The sequence below is a fragment of the Siniperca chuatsi genome, linkage group LG19 (genome assembly GCF_020085105.1).
Source record: "Siniperca chuatsi isolate FFG_IHB_CAS linkage group LG19, ASM2008510v1, whole genome shotgun sequence".
In the NCBI taxonomy this organism is placed as follows: domain Eukaryota; kingdom Metazoa; phylum Chordata; class Actinopteri; order Centrarchiformes; family Sinipercidae; genus Siniperca; species Siniperca chuatsi.
This window is the reverse complement of record NC_058060.1, coordinates 21120536-21135864: the sequence shown is the minus strand read 5'-3', so window position 1 is coordinate 21135864 and position 15329 is coordinate 21120536. Positions and strand designations below refer to the sequence as shown.

General features: G+C 38.4%; 1 protein-coding gene across 2 annotated transcripts; it reads right to left on the bottom strand.

Moving 5' to 3' along the window:
• Positions 1–908: 908 nt before the first annotated feature.
• mbtps2 (membrane-bound transcription factor peptidase, site 2) lies at positions 909–14648 on the bottom strand. 2 transcript variants are annotated; one of them, XM_044176303.1, is made up of 11 exons: positions 14337–14648; positions 13320–13468; positions 12289–12427; positions 11384–11487; positions 9662–9789; positions 6695–6813; positions 5995–6193; positions 4682–4788; positions 4062–4260; positions 3431–3506; positions 909–1989 (listed from the first exon to the last, which is right to left on the bottom strand). In XM_044176303.1, the coding sequence occupies exons 1-11, from the start codon at positions 14409–14411 to the stop codon at positions 1767–1769; spliced, it is 1518 nt and encodes a 505-aa protein (XP_044032238.1). In that variant the 5' UTR covers positions 14412–14648; the 3' UTR covers positions 909–1766. The 2 variants fall into 2 exon arrangements, with proteins under 2 accessions (XP_044032238.1, XP_044032239.1); XM_044176304.1 differs by having other exon boundaries at positions 5995–6175; positions 14337–14647.
• Between the last annotated feature and the right edge of the window lie 681 nt (positions 14649–15329).

Sequence of the window (15329 nt, the reverse complement as noted above, 5' to 3'; positions counted from 1 at the left end):
ATACTATTATACTGGGTAACACTTTACTTTAACCCCCCCAAACACTATATAAACATTTAATAAAAGGTTTATAACAAACTGTAATGTAGCTAATTAGAAGCAAATATAAGGACAATTTTAATTGTTTATTAATTCACAGTATTTGTCAACAATTATAACTTCTCCTATGAAGACATACTTTATATTATTACAACAGTATTTTACTATATTGCCATTCATTATCTGTTTATACAGGTTACGAGTTATAGTTATTGACCAACACATTAATAAACACTTAAATCTAACTACATTATAGTATGTTATAAATCATGTATTAAATATTAATGTACTGCTTATAAATGCTAAACTAGGGAGTTAAAGTAAAGTGTTAATATATATTGTATTGCTTAATTGTTTATACTGCGTATACTCCACATTGGTTTCAATGTTCAACATTCATTCATCTCTATAATTTAGTTTTAACCTCTTTGCCACTGTTTTGACTTTCTGGTTAGACGCTAAACTACACAGCATTGTACTGGTACTCTGTTTAATGACAAGTTAAAGCCGAGGCTGATCTAATCTAGTCTAATACAAAATCTCTTCTTCACACATCGCAACTTCGGGGTGTCGAGGTGCCCTTTGACACAGGGTCACGTAACTGAAAGTTAGATGGATACACAGGTGAACAAACTTTTATGTCAGGTGTAGGGCGTCTCAAATTTTCTAAATCTACCAGAAGGGTTTCTTCCCACAGTCCAAAGACATGCAGGTTAATCATTGAATCCCCCAACTTTTGCCAGTTACACCAATGGCACATTTGACAATTACAGTACGATCAACAGAGTGGACTACAACACCAAAATATGCAAGTTAATGAAATGAAACAAATTATTTTATCAAACAAGAGAGAGCTTTAAAGAGAGCTCTTAAATAAAATTAGTCCTTTATTCCACAGTTTTGACAAATCAGATCACAGACAGTGACAGGCCAAGAGAATAAAAATGAAACTTACACAACAAAAGTGGGGAAAAGTTCATTGAGAAAACTATTTTCCCACTACAATGCCCAAGGAGGAGAAAGACACTTGACTTGAGTGAATAAATCTGTACCTTTAAAAAATTTGAAATGAATAGGAGTCCTTTTATTTAATTAACTAATTCATGTATTTGCTTAAGAGGAGGCAGGTCTTTTAAAACATGAATATTAAGTAATTAACAGTGATATGGAGTCAAAGATCAAGGTATTGTCATGCATTTGCTGATAAAATGAAGGCTTTTAAAACTTTTTTTGTCCAAAGATGGCTTGAAATGATTTTGCTCTCTCTGCAACACACTGAAGCCAAGACAAACCTCCCCGTTGTTCCAACTGGGAAATATGGCATTTTGGAACTAAACCCTTCAAAAACCAAGATGGTTTTCTCTCAAACGTCAAACACAGTACAGATATTAACATTTGGAAAGATTGTGCAGTCTTTGTAAACAGTCACATAGGACAGTGCTTTACAGCAAGTGCATTATTTATTTGTATATGTGCTTTTGTGTATATGGCGGCAACAAGGTGGAAGCCAGTTGTTTATTGTTTTCCCTGGTGGTCCAGTAAAGCCTTAAAGGCAGAGTAATATTCTGCAGAAATTGGGCAGTACTGCTGGGTAATGCAGTCTGTTCCCTGTGTGTTCACAGTTTAAAGGTCCACACGTGTCAAACACATCCTGAGAGAACAACTCTCGTCAACATGGGGATTTATTTATTTAGTTTTTGTCTTGCCAGGGTGGCTTACCGCTGTGGCTACCGAGCCGTGACCATCCACAGGCCCAGAGCCACGTTGGCTGCCAGCAGGGCGCTGCCTGCCAGCAGCAGGAAGAAGCCAATCAGCTCGCGCTTTTGACGGTCCGTTACCACAGTAACCAGCGTGGCCTCCAGCAGGGCGTTCAGCATCCACTGACCGTCGAGAGCGAAGCACGGCACGGAGTTTACTACCGCTAACGCACCAGAGAGGGACACCAAATATCTGAGAGATAGGTGGGTTAAGGACAATACTAGATTACACACATAACGCACGCACACAAATTTTACTATATTGTCCTTCATTGTGTGATAAAAACAAAACTATTGATAATAAGTTCTTTAGTAGGTGATCTTGAGCTTTCGATAATTTCACATGATCTTCATCAGCAGATAAGAGTTTGCCCAGTTGTTGTTGAATATCAGACATTCAAATTTCATGTTTTTCTGAGCACTTTAAGTATTTCTAGTCCATGTTGGTTTGAAGATTATGTGATTCCCTGCTGTATTACCCACTGAATCGCAGGAGGTGACTAGATACAGTATATCTTACAAGTGAGAAAATCAGCAGCAGTTGCAGCAGCTCTAAAGCTAAATGATCAGTAATTTAAAAAAATCTAATAATTATATATTTTCACTGTATAGCGCAGTAAAAATACAAATAATAATAAAAACACAAGAAATCATATACATTTTTGAACTTACAAGCACTTATTTTGTTCATAGACAAAGAGCTTGTGTACAGATAACTGCAGCAGATGAGAGAGTGGTCCATCAGTGGTATTTGGATGCTACAACTATGTTGACTTTCAAAACATCATCAGTAAACTGGGAGGTTTTGGGGGCACTGGATGCTTTAACCAAAACAAAAAGAGTGCACCTTTAAACAACAGAATCAAGGAGTGTGCCTTTAAAGCCAGACTGTGTAACTTCTGAAAAGAACAAATTCTTCCTCTTACAAGTTGAATGCATAGGCAATGAAATGTACCGTTGGTCAATTCAACACACTCGGGGGGGGGGGGGGTTTCTGTTACGACCTTACTTGGTCTGGTATGAACAGTAGCTTATGTTGGCTAATGTTAGCATACTTTAGATAAACACCACTGTGTAACTGACATTATTGAGTCAGTTCTTGCCATAATAATAATAAATCTAACTCTTACACTGTGTTCCAATCAACAGTCCCACACGACAACTTTTTTGTGGAGACACAAAGAAAGAAAGCACATATAAAAACAGCAGCAGAATTGCAATCAGAAATGTCCACAGCTATGCAATTAAGGGTTACAATCAACCATTCATTAATTCACTTGTGAAGAGCATCCGGCCTCTTGAATGGGGAGCAAAATGATTACATGTTAAAAAAGGGGACTATCATTCAGAAATAACAGACACTGCAATATGTTCAGAGGCCAAACAGAATCGTAATGCTATATAACCATTTTGAAGAAAAAATTGAGTAAACTGTTGATCATTTAGACAGTACAGACGGTGCTTTCTCAACCAAGGATCTTACATTGCCCTTCCATCCTTTAAAAAGTAACATCATTTGTTTAAATTTTGAGTAAGTGACTTTGACTGAAGAGTAGCGTTCACTTTTCGAAAGCCATCTCCTCATTCATCCATTCTCTGATTATGACTGGAGTCCTTTAAACATGAAAGGATACTTGCAGAAGGTCTCCAAGAAGACGGGCAGATCCAGGTGGAGGAAACCAAAGCGGGGAACGAAGTTGGTCAGACTCACTGGGAAAGACAAAACACAGGAGGTGTTACGGTCACATTGCAGGAGTTTATACATACACTGTGTGGTATGTGTGTAGAGTTCATCATTATAGAAAGAATACAGGAATACTTTTGTATCCATCTTAAATAGCAGCAGACAAGACAACAAGCCTCTTCCTGCCCATGTTTATTCTCTTGGGACTAGAGTGTCAGCTCAACACCTACATTGTAAACAGCAATTATATGAATGTTACAGATCAACAAGATCATGCCTCCTTCTAGGATGGGACTTGTTCATTGAAAAAGTATCTTGTTTCAACTCTTACTCTGAAATCACAAGCAATTTTTGCTTTAATATTTACAAATAAGGAATAATGGAAATATAATTTGGACTTTGTAGAAAAAATTAAGACCTAAGAAACTTTTATCAAATATATTTTTTGTTCACAGGAGTTATTTTGTGAATCCAATTTACCTCAAAATGCCTGTTATACTTCTGCTTCAGCTAATGCTTTCCTACATTTCATAAAATAAACAGAAAGAAGGGAGGTGAACAGCATAACACACTGTACATACCAGCATACTGAAGGTGCGGCGGATACCCCACAAACAGCATGTGAGTGTTGGGCGGGTGTGTGACACGGATGAAGCGAGTCTGATTCTCCAGAGAGGGAGTGACGCAAATGCTGGCAGCGTGGGAGTGTGCGGCGCAGTCGTCGTCGGTGCGACACACTCGCGTCCCCGTCACCATCTTACGCACTGGCATACAGGCGTACTGCAGCCACAGGATTACATGAGGAAGGAGGAAATGCAAATATAAGAAGTATAAGAGAAGTCAGTATTAGAACAGATTGTACATGTTTGCTATCTTGTTTTCTTTTCATATATCTTCAATCATGATAGACCACTTTTAAAGTCGCACTTCTTATTCTTGTGTCCATTTATCGCAGTGGTTATCTTGTTTTCTGTCTTTTTCCATGACCCTGACCTGTTTTCAAAGCACATTTGCAACACTGTCGCACAGTTAGTTTAGTTGCAAACAAAGTAGCACAAAATGGGAATAAAAGGAACTGAATTGAATAAAGGAAGAAACATAAATATGCTTGACTGTCTGCAAGGGTTGGAAACCTGCTCACATGATGAAGCAGTCACAAAAAGTCCCAGCCTATCTGTGAGTGTGTGTGTGTGTGTGTCACCTCTCTCTCTCGGCTGTTCCTCCCCTGTGGTTTCATGTAAGAGAAGCAGAGGTCTGTCAGGCTGTTGTTGCTGCAGCAGTCCATCGTTCCATCCAAACGCTTGAAAGCTTAAAGAGAGAGAAAAAAAAAAAGATAAATGGAGGAGAGAGAGACTGGTTGATTATGATAGATGTGATTGTGTCAGGCTGGAAACATGTCAGATAACACACATAAAGATGGATGTCTACTCGCAGCAGATGATTAGAAAAGGACAAAGTATCACACACTTTATGACATAACTGAGATTATCCTGCTGACTCCTCGTACATCACCAGCACCTCTGGCTGTGTACTCACACAAATTAACTTGACTGTTTACATATTAATATGCACATTAATACAGTGTGCACTGAGTCCTGAATCTTCAAAATCAACAAAATAACAGTAGTAGATTTAAAAAGATGAAGATAGCTACAGAAAGGATATAAATGTAGCACTTGCTGTGGTGAAAAGGAAAATGTTTTTCTGTGTGAAGTTGGGATGGGACGACAGAGAGAAGATAGGAAATGCAGATGAAAATGATGATGAATGAGGAAATTAGGGCTACAACTAACAGTTTTTGTCCTTATTGATTAATCTGCACATTTTAAATAATAGTGAAAAAATGCCCACAGTGATGCCTTCAATTTGCTTGTTTTGTCCAACCAAGTAACCAAAAACTAGATATTCAATTGACTGTAAATATATATAACAAATTCTTTTTTGCCATTTTTGCTGGAAAAATTACTGAAATGATCAACTGATGATCAAAATAGTTGCAGATTAATGTTCTGTTGATTGACTAATCATTGCAGCTGTAGATGAAACTATGGTATTTTGATAAAGAAATTGACATTTTGCCATTTATCGCTAATTTATGAAGTCTGATGTGTGCCACTGGAATAATTATACACCACAGAGAAGCAACAGGAACTCTGATTGGCCAGCTGTTGAGCTCTGACCTCACACATGACTCTGGCTTACAGCTGGCCAATCACAGCTCCCGCTGCTGCTCTGTGGGTTTGACCTGATTTAATTTTTAGGCACCACACTGAGGTGATCGCAAAATACAAAAAATTTAATGTTAATGCAGGAGACTAAGTAATTGATTGAGTGACTATATTTCTATTCCAGAAGCACACTGCTGACTCTTTATTAAATTACACTTACAAAACAAAGAATCAGCTACTACGGTGAAAAAGTCAGTGTTCATTTCATTTTTACTTTAAAAGTGGTCTCTTTTTTTAATCTTTGACAGACCTTTGGGTGCCCTCACTTTACAAACAGCACACTCACCTCGTCCGTGAGCCCAGCTGGGGTGCAGGCTGGCGCCAGGGACGCAGTATCCAGTCTGTGGACTGTGAGAGAGGTGAGACAGGCAGCTGCTCCAGTCCTCCACTCCCTTGACAGGACAGTCCTCCAGTCCGGTCACTATGTCCCCGACTGACAGACCCCGGGGACCGTCAGCCGCAGAGCTCTGCTCGAAAGACACAGGCTGATATGAAAATTGGTTCAGAAGTCACAGAAGCACAGTTTGATGGTTTTATGGTTTGAATACTGCAATCTTGCATTAGCTGGGAAATTCCTGGCAGGGACAGGGATTGACAAATATACTTTCCCTTGCCAACCACTGCCAAAGAGTCCTTGAGCAAGAGACTTAACACCAAACCACATCAGCAAACAACTGTGGCTGTGTGAATTACTAACTGTATGAATGTGCAGGGTGCAATTATGTAAAAAATAATTTAATGCCCCGTCAACTTAGCCCAGATAAATAAAGGTTATTAATTACTGTGAGTGACACTGGAAAACACGCTATAGTAGTAAAGCAGTGACAGACAAGGGACGATACCCATCAAGAATTATTACATTTTGTTGCACAAAGGTCAATCTGAAAATAAAATTTCCTCAGTGTAACTCTGTGAGTCACCAGGTTAAATATTTAGATAGAAGTAAATAAAACTTTGATTCGCACATAAAAACCTGCTGCACTGACCTGGACGACTTCGGTGACCAGCGCCCCGGCACCGGTGGAGTACACGGGAAACAGAAAGAGGGGCAACAGGAAGAGGAAGGCTAATGCTGCCACACACAGAACAAAGTTGTGCCATACTCCTAGAGAAAGAAAACAGAAACATTTCAACTTTTATTTTATTTTAAATTGTCATTTTAGTTTAGATTTATTACATTTTTTGTTTGTTTGTTTGGGTTAGTTTATTTTTATGCTTAAGATCGGAAATTAACTTTTAAAAATATTAATTTGGGTATATTAAACAAAAAACAAAATAAAAACAGTTTCAACACTCATTTCTTTGTAAGGTGGGACTGATGCTTATCTAGTGAGCACACCCTCATTAGATCAATTCAAACCAGTACAGTTATTGAAAGATTATTAGTCCTGAAATGTCCTAAAGTACAAAGGGTTTAAACTTCTCTAATATAACCATATGACCAATATAAGCTAATGAAAAGCCAACAGTAACAACAGGATTGTATACTAGAGTCTTGATACTCTATGTATACTGTTGTAACAACCGTTTAGCATGTTCTCCACATATTCGGACTGTTGGATGTCGTGGCAAACCAGTAACCACTGCTCACTAAAAATAACTCTCTAAAGGGACGGCTGTGGCTCAAGTGATACAGCGGGTCTTCTACTGATCACAGGGTTGGCAGTTCGATCCCCACCTCCTCCTGTCTACATGTTGAAGTGTCCTTGGGCAAGACACCGAACCCCAAGCCAGTGCATTCCTGAATTGCCAGTCCCAAGACCAGACAAATGGGGAAGGTTGCATCAGGAAGGGTATCCGGTGTAAAAAGCCTATGTCAAATCAAATATGTGGATCATCAGATCTCCGTGCCAGGTTGGGCGGGGTGGAAACAGATGATCCGCTGTGGCGACCCCTACGGGGAGCAGCCGAAAGAAGAAGACTAAAAATAACTCTCTATATCATCTTAATTATGCAAGACGACACAGTCAGTCTCCCAAAACCACATGATGAGGTCAAAGCAGAAACTTTAAATAAGACTTATTTTCCTGAAACATAAAATACATGCAAAGCCATCATTCAAACAAGGTGGCAGCAGCATCGAGCAACATGCTACACAAAGTCTCTGGTAAGGAGAAAATTAATAGCTGAAGAAAAAAACAACCTGATTTTAATGTCTGAAAAATGGAGGCACTACATCCAAATTAGAGTGAAAAACACGATTTTAATTTCAGGCCTAAAGGGTGCATATATTTTCCATATTGACTTTATACAGTAAACAAACTATTAAAGTTGCATCACCTATCTCTACAGGAATAAATAATAAACATGTTCTGTGAGAGAAACCCCCTGCGTACAGAGCGATCTCCGCTGTGGAGAGAGAGAGAGACGCAGATAAATAAACACAGCATGCTGTTATGTCACCACTCCCCTGATGGGAATAGCATGTTTCTCTCTCACTGGTTTGTCATAACACTTGATTGGACGTCTCAGTTTGGTGCACCACCCGTTATTTTCTTGTCACATTAAGCAGAGGAAAAGCCTGGAGGAATTTCTATCTAGGTAAAGATACAGATGGTTTTACAGTAGCTCTTCGCTGCCCTCTAAAGGCTCCTAACAGCATATACCATTAGTAATTTTGCTGTTAAGTGTCATACTCCTACACACTCTGACAGCTGAATGACACATTAGTATCTGCAGGGAGTTTCTTGCCACCAAACCATCCTGACATCCATGCCCCTGTGTTGCAGGATTACTGCTGAATTTCCCTGACAATTATACTGACAAGGAGCATAAAACATGTAAAGTTTATAAGGACTGAAATGATGACTATTTCTTAATAGCTTAATGCCAGCTCCTCCTCTACAGTTGGTCTCTGGTTAGCGAGATAGACATGGAAGCAGGGATCTTGATTCCACACAGAACCTTAGTGATGCTCAGTATCGTGAACAGTTGTGGGAACTTTGTATGTATAAATGGTATTCGGAATAATAATCCCCATAGTAAACATCAGCAACAGTAAAACTGACATAAATCAGAACAAAACCTTTATAAGCGTTATGTCATCTTAAATTAGCATTAGCATGCTACATTAGGGAGTTAGCTTTAGCATGCTAGTATTAGCTTATTGGCACTAGTGTGAAGACAGTTTGACTTGGACAAATTCTACTCTTCTCTCAGTTGACCTAAAAACATCAAAAAACATGTGTACAAAGTAACTTAAAAATGAATTATGATTAATTATCAAACTTACAGCATAATTCATAATGAACATAGAGTATATAGTCCAAAGTAAGAAATTCACTTTTCATAGTGGGCATCTTTTGCCTTTTGACCTGATTTCTAGCAGCACTTTGGTCCTTTATCAGGGTTGATTTTACTACACTTTACACCAAACATTAACAAATACAAACACTCAATTTGCACCTCTGTGATTAGGTCCTTTGCTAGAATCTGTCAGAGAAAGAGGGAACTTTCTCTTGCTGATCTTTTAACTCTTCATTGTTGAGTTTATAGATTTTTTTTGCTGTAATTTGTATCATATAAACATTTTTTTCTGCTGCTTCAAACTGCCCTGTTAACTGTTTTCTAATCAAAAACTGCAACATTCTTCTTGACCAGACTGCACTGAAAATAATCCACCTTTAACTGGCTCCCACTGATGTCTCCTACGGTGGCCTGTAGGAGACGTTAGCCGCATTCATGCGTGAATAACTGCCGGCTCCACCAATCAATTCATTAAAATCTAATTTTCTTAATTGCACAGTAAAATGATTTGATATGAAGCAGCTGTCTGGTGTTCAGAAATGAAAGACCTCAGAGTGACCTTCACTGGCAAAACAGAAATGAGTATTTAACAAAATGCTTGTAATAATTGTGATTAATAGCTGTGATCACATTAGCTGGAAAAAGAATCAGGATTATCATCTCTGCCATAAGGAGTAATCAAAACATCTCTGGATAAAAAGACTTACCAGCACAGAAGATGCGGAGCTGCTGAGTGGGTGATATGAGGTTGAGGTGTGTGGTGAAGAGGTCCACAAACGCACCGGGATACACCACAAACACAAACATGCCGAAGCCGTTTACTCGCACTTGCTCCCTGGGGGGATGGGGGGGGGTAGAAAAATACTTCACATTAATAATAATAATATAATAAAACTTTATTTATAGAGCACTAATCAAAACAAAGTACAAAGTGCTTCACAACAAGAGAAATAAAATACCACAGTGAATAATGAAATATAAAGAAATAAAATACATAAAATACACAAAAGCAATAAAATAAACAGCCAGTTCAGGTAAAATCAGGATATGCTTTCCGATACAAATGTGTTTTCAAACTACGTTCATAAGGGATTACAAGGTCTAAAATATAGTCTGGAGCCAGGCCATGAAGAGCCTTAAAAGTAATCAACAAGATCTTAAAATCAATCCTAAAACAAACAGGGAGCCAATGTAAAGAGGCTAAAACAGGTGTTTTGTGGTCATACTTCTTGGTCCTGGTTAACAGCCTAGCAGCTGAGTTCTGTACAGTCTGCAGTTGTGTCAAAGTTTTTTGATTAAGACAAGTGAACAGGCTGTTACAATAACCGAGGCGTGAGGAGATAAAAGCATGTACAACAGTTTCTGCATCACTAAGATTTAAAAGACGTCCAAAAGACAAAGAGACCACATTAAAGGCCCTGAAAATGTATTTTCTAAATCAGCTTCTTACTATGAGCGATGGGATCCTACATGAACACACTATTTTCTGCTAAAAGATAAAGGTCCAGTCAAATGCAGCCATATGCTCAGACCCAAACACAGATTTTGAGATGTTTGGAGTCTTCCTGACATTCCTGACTGAAACCTTTTCTACGATGGAACAAGATGAATGAGGGACTACACCGTCTTGTTTTGAAGAAGACACTCAGGAAGACTCCTCCCTGAGGGCAGGGCCTAAGCAACACAGATAAGCTTAAATTTCTGAGTTCTCAGACCATTTTCACAATTGAGAATGACTTCCAGATGGGAGCCGAAACGTCTTGATTCTGAAAACAGTGTCCAGATGACTACGACTGAAACCTTTTCTACGATGGAACACTCCTGGATGAATGAGGGACTACACCGTCTAACTTCTGTTACGATATCATATTGTTCTAAACACATAATAAAACACAAATACCAACACATTCTGACCAGCCACCGTGGCTATAATAACAGTAACATCACCAGCTGATCCCAGAGCTTTGCAGGAGAACTTATCCAATTAGCACATGTTCCCACTTCCGGTGTAGACAGAAAGTTATAAGACAAAATCACATTCATTGTTCCTGAATCGCATAAGGTCAATAGCAGTTTAAATGACATTGTTCCAGTCACTGAAAGCAATTATTGACGGGCATCTTTTATCTTCTCCTTTTATCTACTCCTCAAATGCTCTTGTTGTGTTTTACACAATGATGTCGTTTTGACAAATAAAATCAGAAAGTAATGAGCCCTTATTACAGGCTCAAAAAACCATAAGTGAGGTGAGAAAAGCTGTAGAGTTGTTCCAGCAACACCTGAAAAAGATATGGACACGCATTGGTCACCTCCCATTTTTTCTGTCTTAATGGCCATTGGATGCTCTGCCCTCTGCCGGTTGTCATGGTAACAGATTGCGTTATGGAAGTGTGTGTGTGTGTGTGTGGGTGTGGGTGTGTGTGTTTTACCTCAGTGCTGCCACAGCGTGGCCCAGCTCATGTATAACTCCGCTGAGCAGCAGGGCGATGAAGAAGTAGGCCAGCTGGCTGGTGGGCAGATTGACACCAGGGACCTAAAGACAGATACAGAAACACAACATGAACACCTACAGTCATCCTCAGAGTGGAAAATCTACGTGTTTCATGGATATTTGGCCTCTTTGATATGATTTTTATGGGATTTTTATCCCTTTATAGGAGGAAATTTGATTGAATCATGATGTCTGCACTGCACATTTGGCAAACAAACACAACAAGATGTATTTAAAACTTCCTTCCCACTCGTTTTTTGTTTCCTTCTTCAAATTAATTGTTTCATGTTTAGCTGAAGCTGTGGTTTTCTGTGTGGCCTGCATTTTCTTCCTCTGCTGGCTGTGTGGTGCATTTTGTGCTGCTCCAGGCTGAATACTCGGTTATAAATGTCCTGCTAATAGCTTCCTATGAATCACCTACAGTGGTCTACTGGGGATACTGCTCACATTAATGCACGGCTATTTGACACCTCAATGAATAAAAAGTGGACAGAGAAAAATGCTAAACAACAGCCCTTCTCATAACTGGGGGCATTTTTCACCCCCTCATTTGAATATCACAGGCTGTGTAAGAAACTTTCAAGGACATTTACGCTCTGAACTCCCGTTAATCTCTGACCCAGTACACTGAAAAGAGATACATGCTTTACAAATCTAATATCTAAGAGAATATCACGTGTTTCTGTTTCACAGCAGCAGTCTGAAAGACATTTTCATGTTCTAAAGGGACACTGAAACTTGGAGAAAAAGCATCCTCTATCTGTTGACTGTATTAAAATTAAAATTCATCTGGGGTGAATTACTTATAAAAGCTCATAAATATCCAGTTCCATGTGTACATACCACCACCTGCAGGGTCTGCTGACCTCCTATCCGAGGGTTGTCTGTGGTCATCTGAGCGAGCGTCTGCTGCAGCGTCTTTGTCAGCAGCACCACTGATCCCAGCATGGCAACTATACCAAACACCAGACCACTGTTGAACCTGGGAGAGATAATATTGATACAACAGAGTGATCATTTCAATTTTAACTGTACTTTGTGGGCCTATAAATGTGATACATTTATCTGAAAACTAAATAAAAGCTTGCATGCAAAGAAGCCACAGTGTAAAGGCTAAACTGTGGGTAAAGGATATATAAAGATTTTGGAAGACTGGCCCACTTGTCCATTAAGAAATGAGAAAATACGCACAAAAATCATCACTTCAGCAAGTATTATGTTGAGTGATAGCTGGCCACAAATAATATGTCATAAGTGAGAAAATGAGGGTTTTATCATCTCTACAGTTAAATGCTAAGTAACCCTGAGTGATTTTTCAACAAGTTTTGACCGGGAAATTGGCATGTCTTTTATATACAGCTGGGTACCAATCAAATAACGGCAATAAATAAACAGCATTTATATCAATAACTTATTTTATTTTAATACATAAAGTCATAAAAAATCTCTGTTTACCCTAAAAAATGAATAAAATTATAGATCAGTCACTAGTCACCTACTATCAATCAACTTGTTTTATGCCGTTCATTTTGTGTCTGTCTATTTATTTGTATTTTTATTTGACCAATTTATATTTTTTATTCTTAATTTGGGAGGCAAACCGCTGTATGAGCCTATAGCTTCTTGACCTCTCCAGTCAGATCTGTTTCACTTTCATTATCTGTTTTATAAGTGGATAATAATAATTTAGAATTTGTATCATACTAAAGCATTAGTTAGCAATTTGCTCAAGTGGACCAACTGGGAAATCTTCCAAAAAGATGGTGTTTAAGATCGGGGACATGGAAGTCTGAATGAGGAATGTACAGAAATGATGCAGGAAGAGTTCAGGTAGTTCAAGTGTAGTTTATTAATTAAATAGTAGTCACACTCACCACAGGTAGAGGGCCCGGGGGTTGATGCGGGCGCAGTACGCAAACAGCCGGTTGAACATGGTGGTTTGCCATCTCACATGGAAAGGAGACAACATCAGCCCTCGACTCGCTAACCATGACTCGTAGCTGATCCGATGAGTCACTGACGACTGCGGGAGTCAATGGAAAAGTGGAAAAAACTTATATAAGAGTGCAGTCCCGACTCAATGCATTCCTGGAGCAGAGTGTGTGATAAGTGGTGTGATTAGAGCTCGACCGATACTGGGTTTTTGACACCAATACCAATATTGATATTTGAGGGTTCATGACATATTGGCCAATATTCATTTTTTAATATAAACACACATTTTTGTTAAGGATCCGTTTAATTTGGTTGTTAAAGAATTGTGACCAAGATATATACCAAGTGGGACATTTTTACAGTTGAAAAATACATTTGTCATTGCTCTATGTAATGGCATTACTGTTTCAAAATCACCTCAAATATAGACAATGGACAATGTCACTAACGTTAACGTATTTGACAACATAGCATAGCTCTACTTCATTTTACAATACAAGTGGTCTAACTTTTGCTAATGGTATGATGTTTGAAATGACATCATGTTTGCAATCACCATCATTGAATTTGTTCTCCAAAACTGTTTTCAAAGTTTCAAAATTGCTTCCAGCAAAGAGGTCAACTCGTGTCTTAAACATTTAACGTTTTTTAAAATGTGTTAAGCTAGCTGCATAGCTGTACACCAGAAGGTTAACGTTATTTTTGTGCCTCTCGTGTGTTATTAGATGCAAATGGGTCGCTTACTATGATGAACAGAACCATAATAATAGCAGTAAATACTGTAGTTTCTCCAAGTGAGAAAAAGTGGGAGTTACAGCCTTCAATCAACCTGTCGTCAGGCTGTTATGGTCTATTGAGAGCTAACGAAACTGCCTCTCTTCCTCTTCTAGCATTAATTTATCCCTGTATATTAGCCGGAAGCTTATTTAACACCAAAAACAAGAACATATATTCACCCTCAGCACTGTGTCGGCAAGATAGACAGCACACCAGCCTGCCATCACACACACCAGCAGAGGCACAGGGATCATGGTGCATCAGAGGACTCTCCGAAGACAGAATGAACCAAACCGCGCTGTCTCCATCACTCCGTCTGCCCTCTGTTTATCACGCAGCTACTCGCAGTTATACATGTTTAACGCTACATACAAATGTGAACATTTTATATTAAATATTAAGAGATGAAGAGTTGTTTTCAAAGATGCTCTGAACGCAAAGAACCGTCAGTACTGTGTGACACACTTCCGGGTTGCGCTTCTTCTTCTTTTTGAAATGACAAAGATCAACCAAACGGAGCACTACCGCCACCAAGTGTTGAACTAGACAACTTTCCTTGTTGAACCCTCACAACAAATGTACAATATTTGTAAGAATGACATTCCCTGATATGATTTAGAAAAAAATTTTAATCCCTTTTAACTTATTTATTTATTTCTTGAACAGTGAGATGGAATGCAATATACATTATTCTACAAACTTTATGAAAACGAATTCTGGCTTGTCCCAGTTTCAGTTCCAGTTACTAATCACACAAGTCTTCAAGTACAGTCGGAAATGTGGATTTTATGACTTGAAAGCAGAATAATTATCTATTAAGTTGGTAAAATGTAATAATTTAAAAAAATTGAAATTGGAAAATTGAAAGTTCTTTCTTTACTTTTTTTCTTTACTTATTCTACTGCATTATTATGTCCTCCATGATGCATTTCATGTAAAGGATAATCGATGATAATAAAGTAGTTTGTGTGAAGCTGTGAAGATGTGCGTTTGTTAATTATTTTTTTTTTTACCTGTTTCAACCAGCAAGCTGTGTCAAACAGTAATGGTAATGGTAAATTATGTATTTTATCGTCATTTATTGTCATGTTATTGTTTTTTATGTGTTTTATTTTACAGTATGTTTATATCATTATTCTCTGTTTATGTTTCCTTTAAATGCATTCATGATG

What these genes read in the sequence shown, in the direction of transcription:
- mbtps2 (XM_044176303.1), bottom strand. Translation starts at nt 14,411, where the DNA reads ATGATCCCTGTGCCTCTGCTGGTGTGTGTGATGGCAGGCTGGTGTGCT. An exon ending in GCTCCGCATCTTCTGTGCTG is followed by an intron (nt 6,814 to 9,661) that starts GTAAGTCTTTTT and finishes TTCTTTCTCTAG; the next exon opens with GAGTATGGCACAACTTTGTT. An exon ending in CAGCTGGGCTCACGGACGAG is followed by an intron (nt 4,789 to 5,994) that starts GTGAGTGTGCTG and finishes TCTCTCTTTAAG; the next exon opens with CTTTCAAGCGTTTGGATGGA.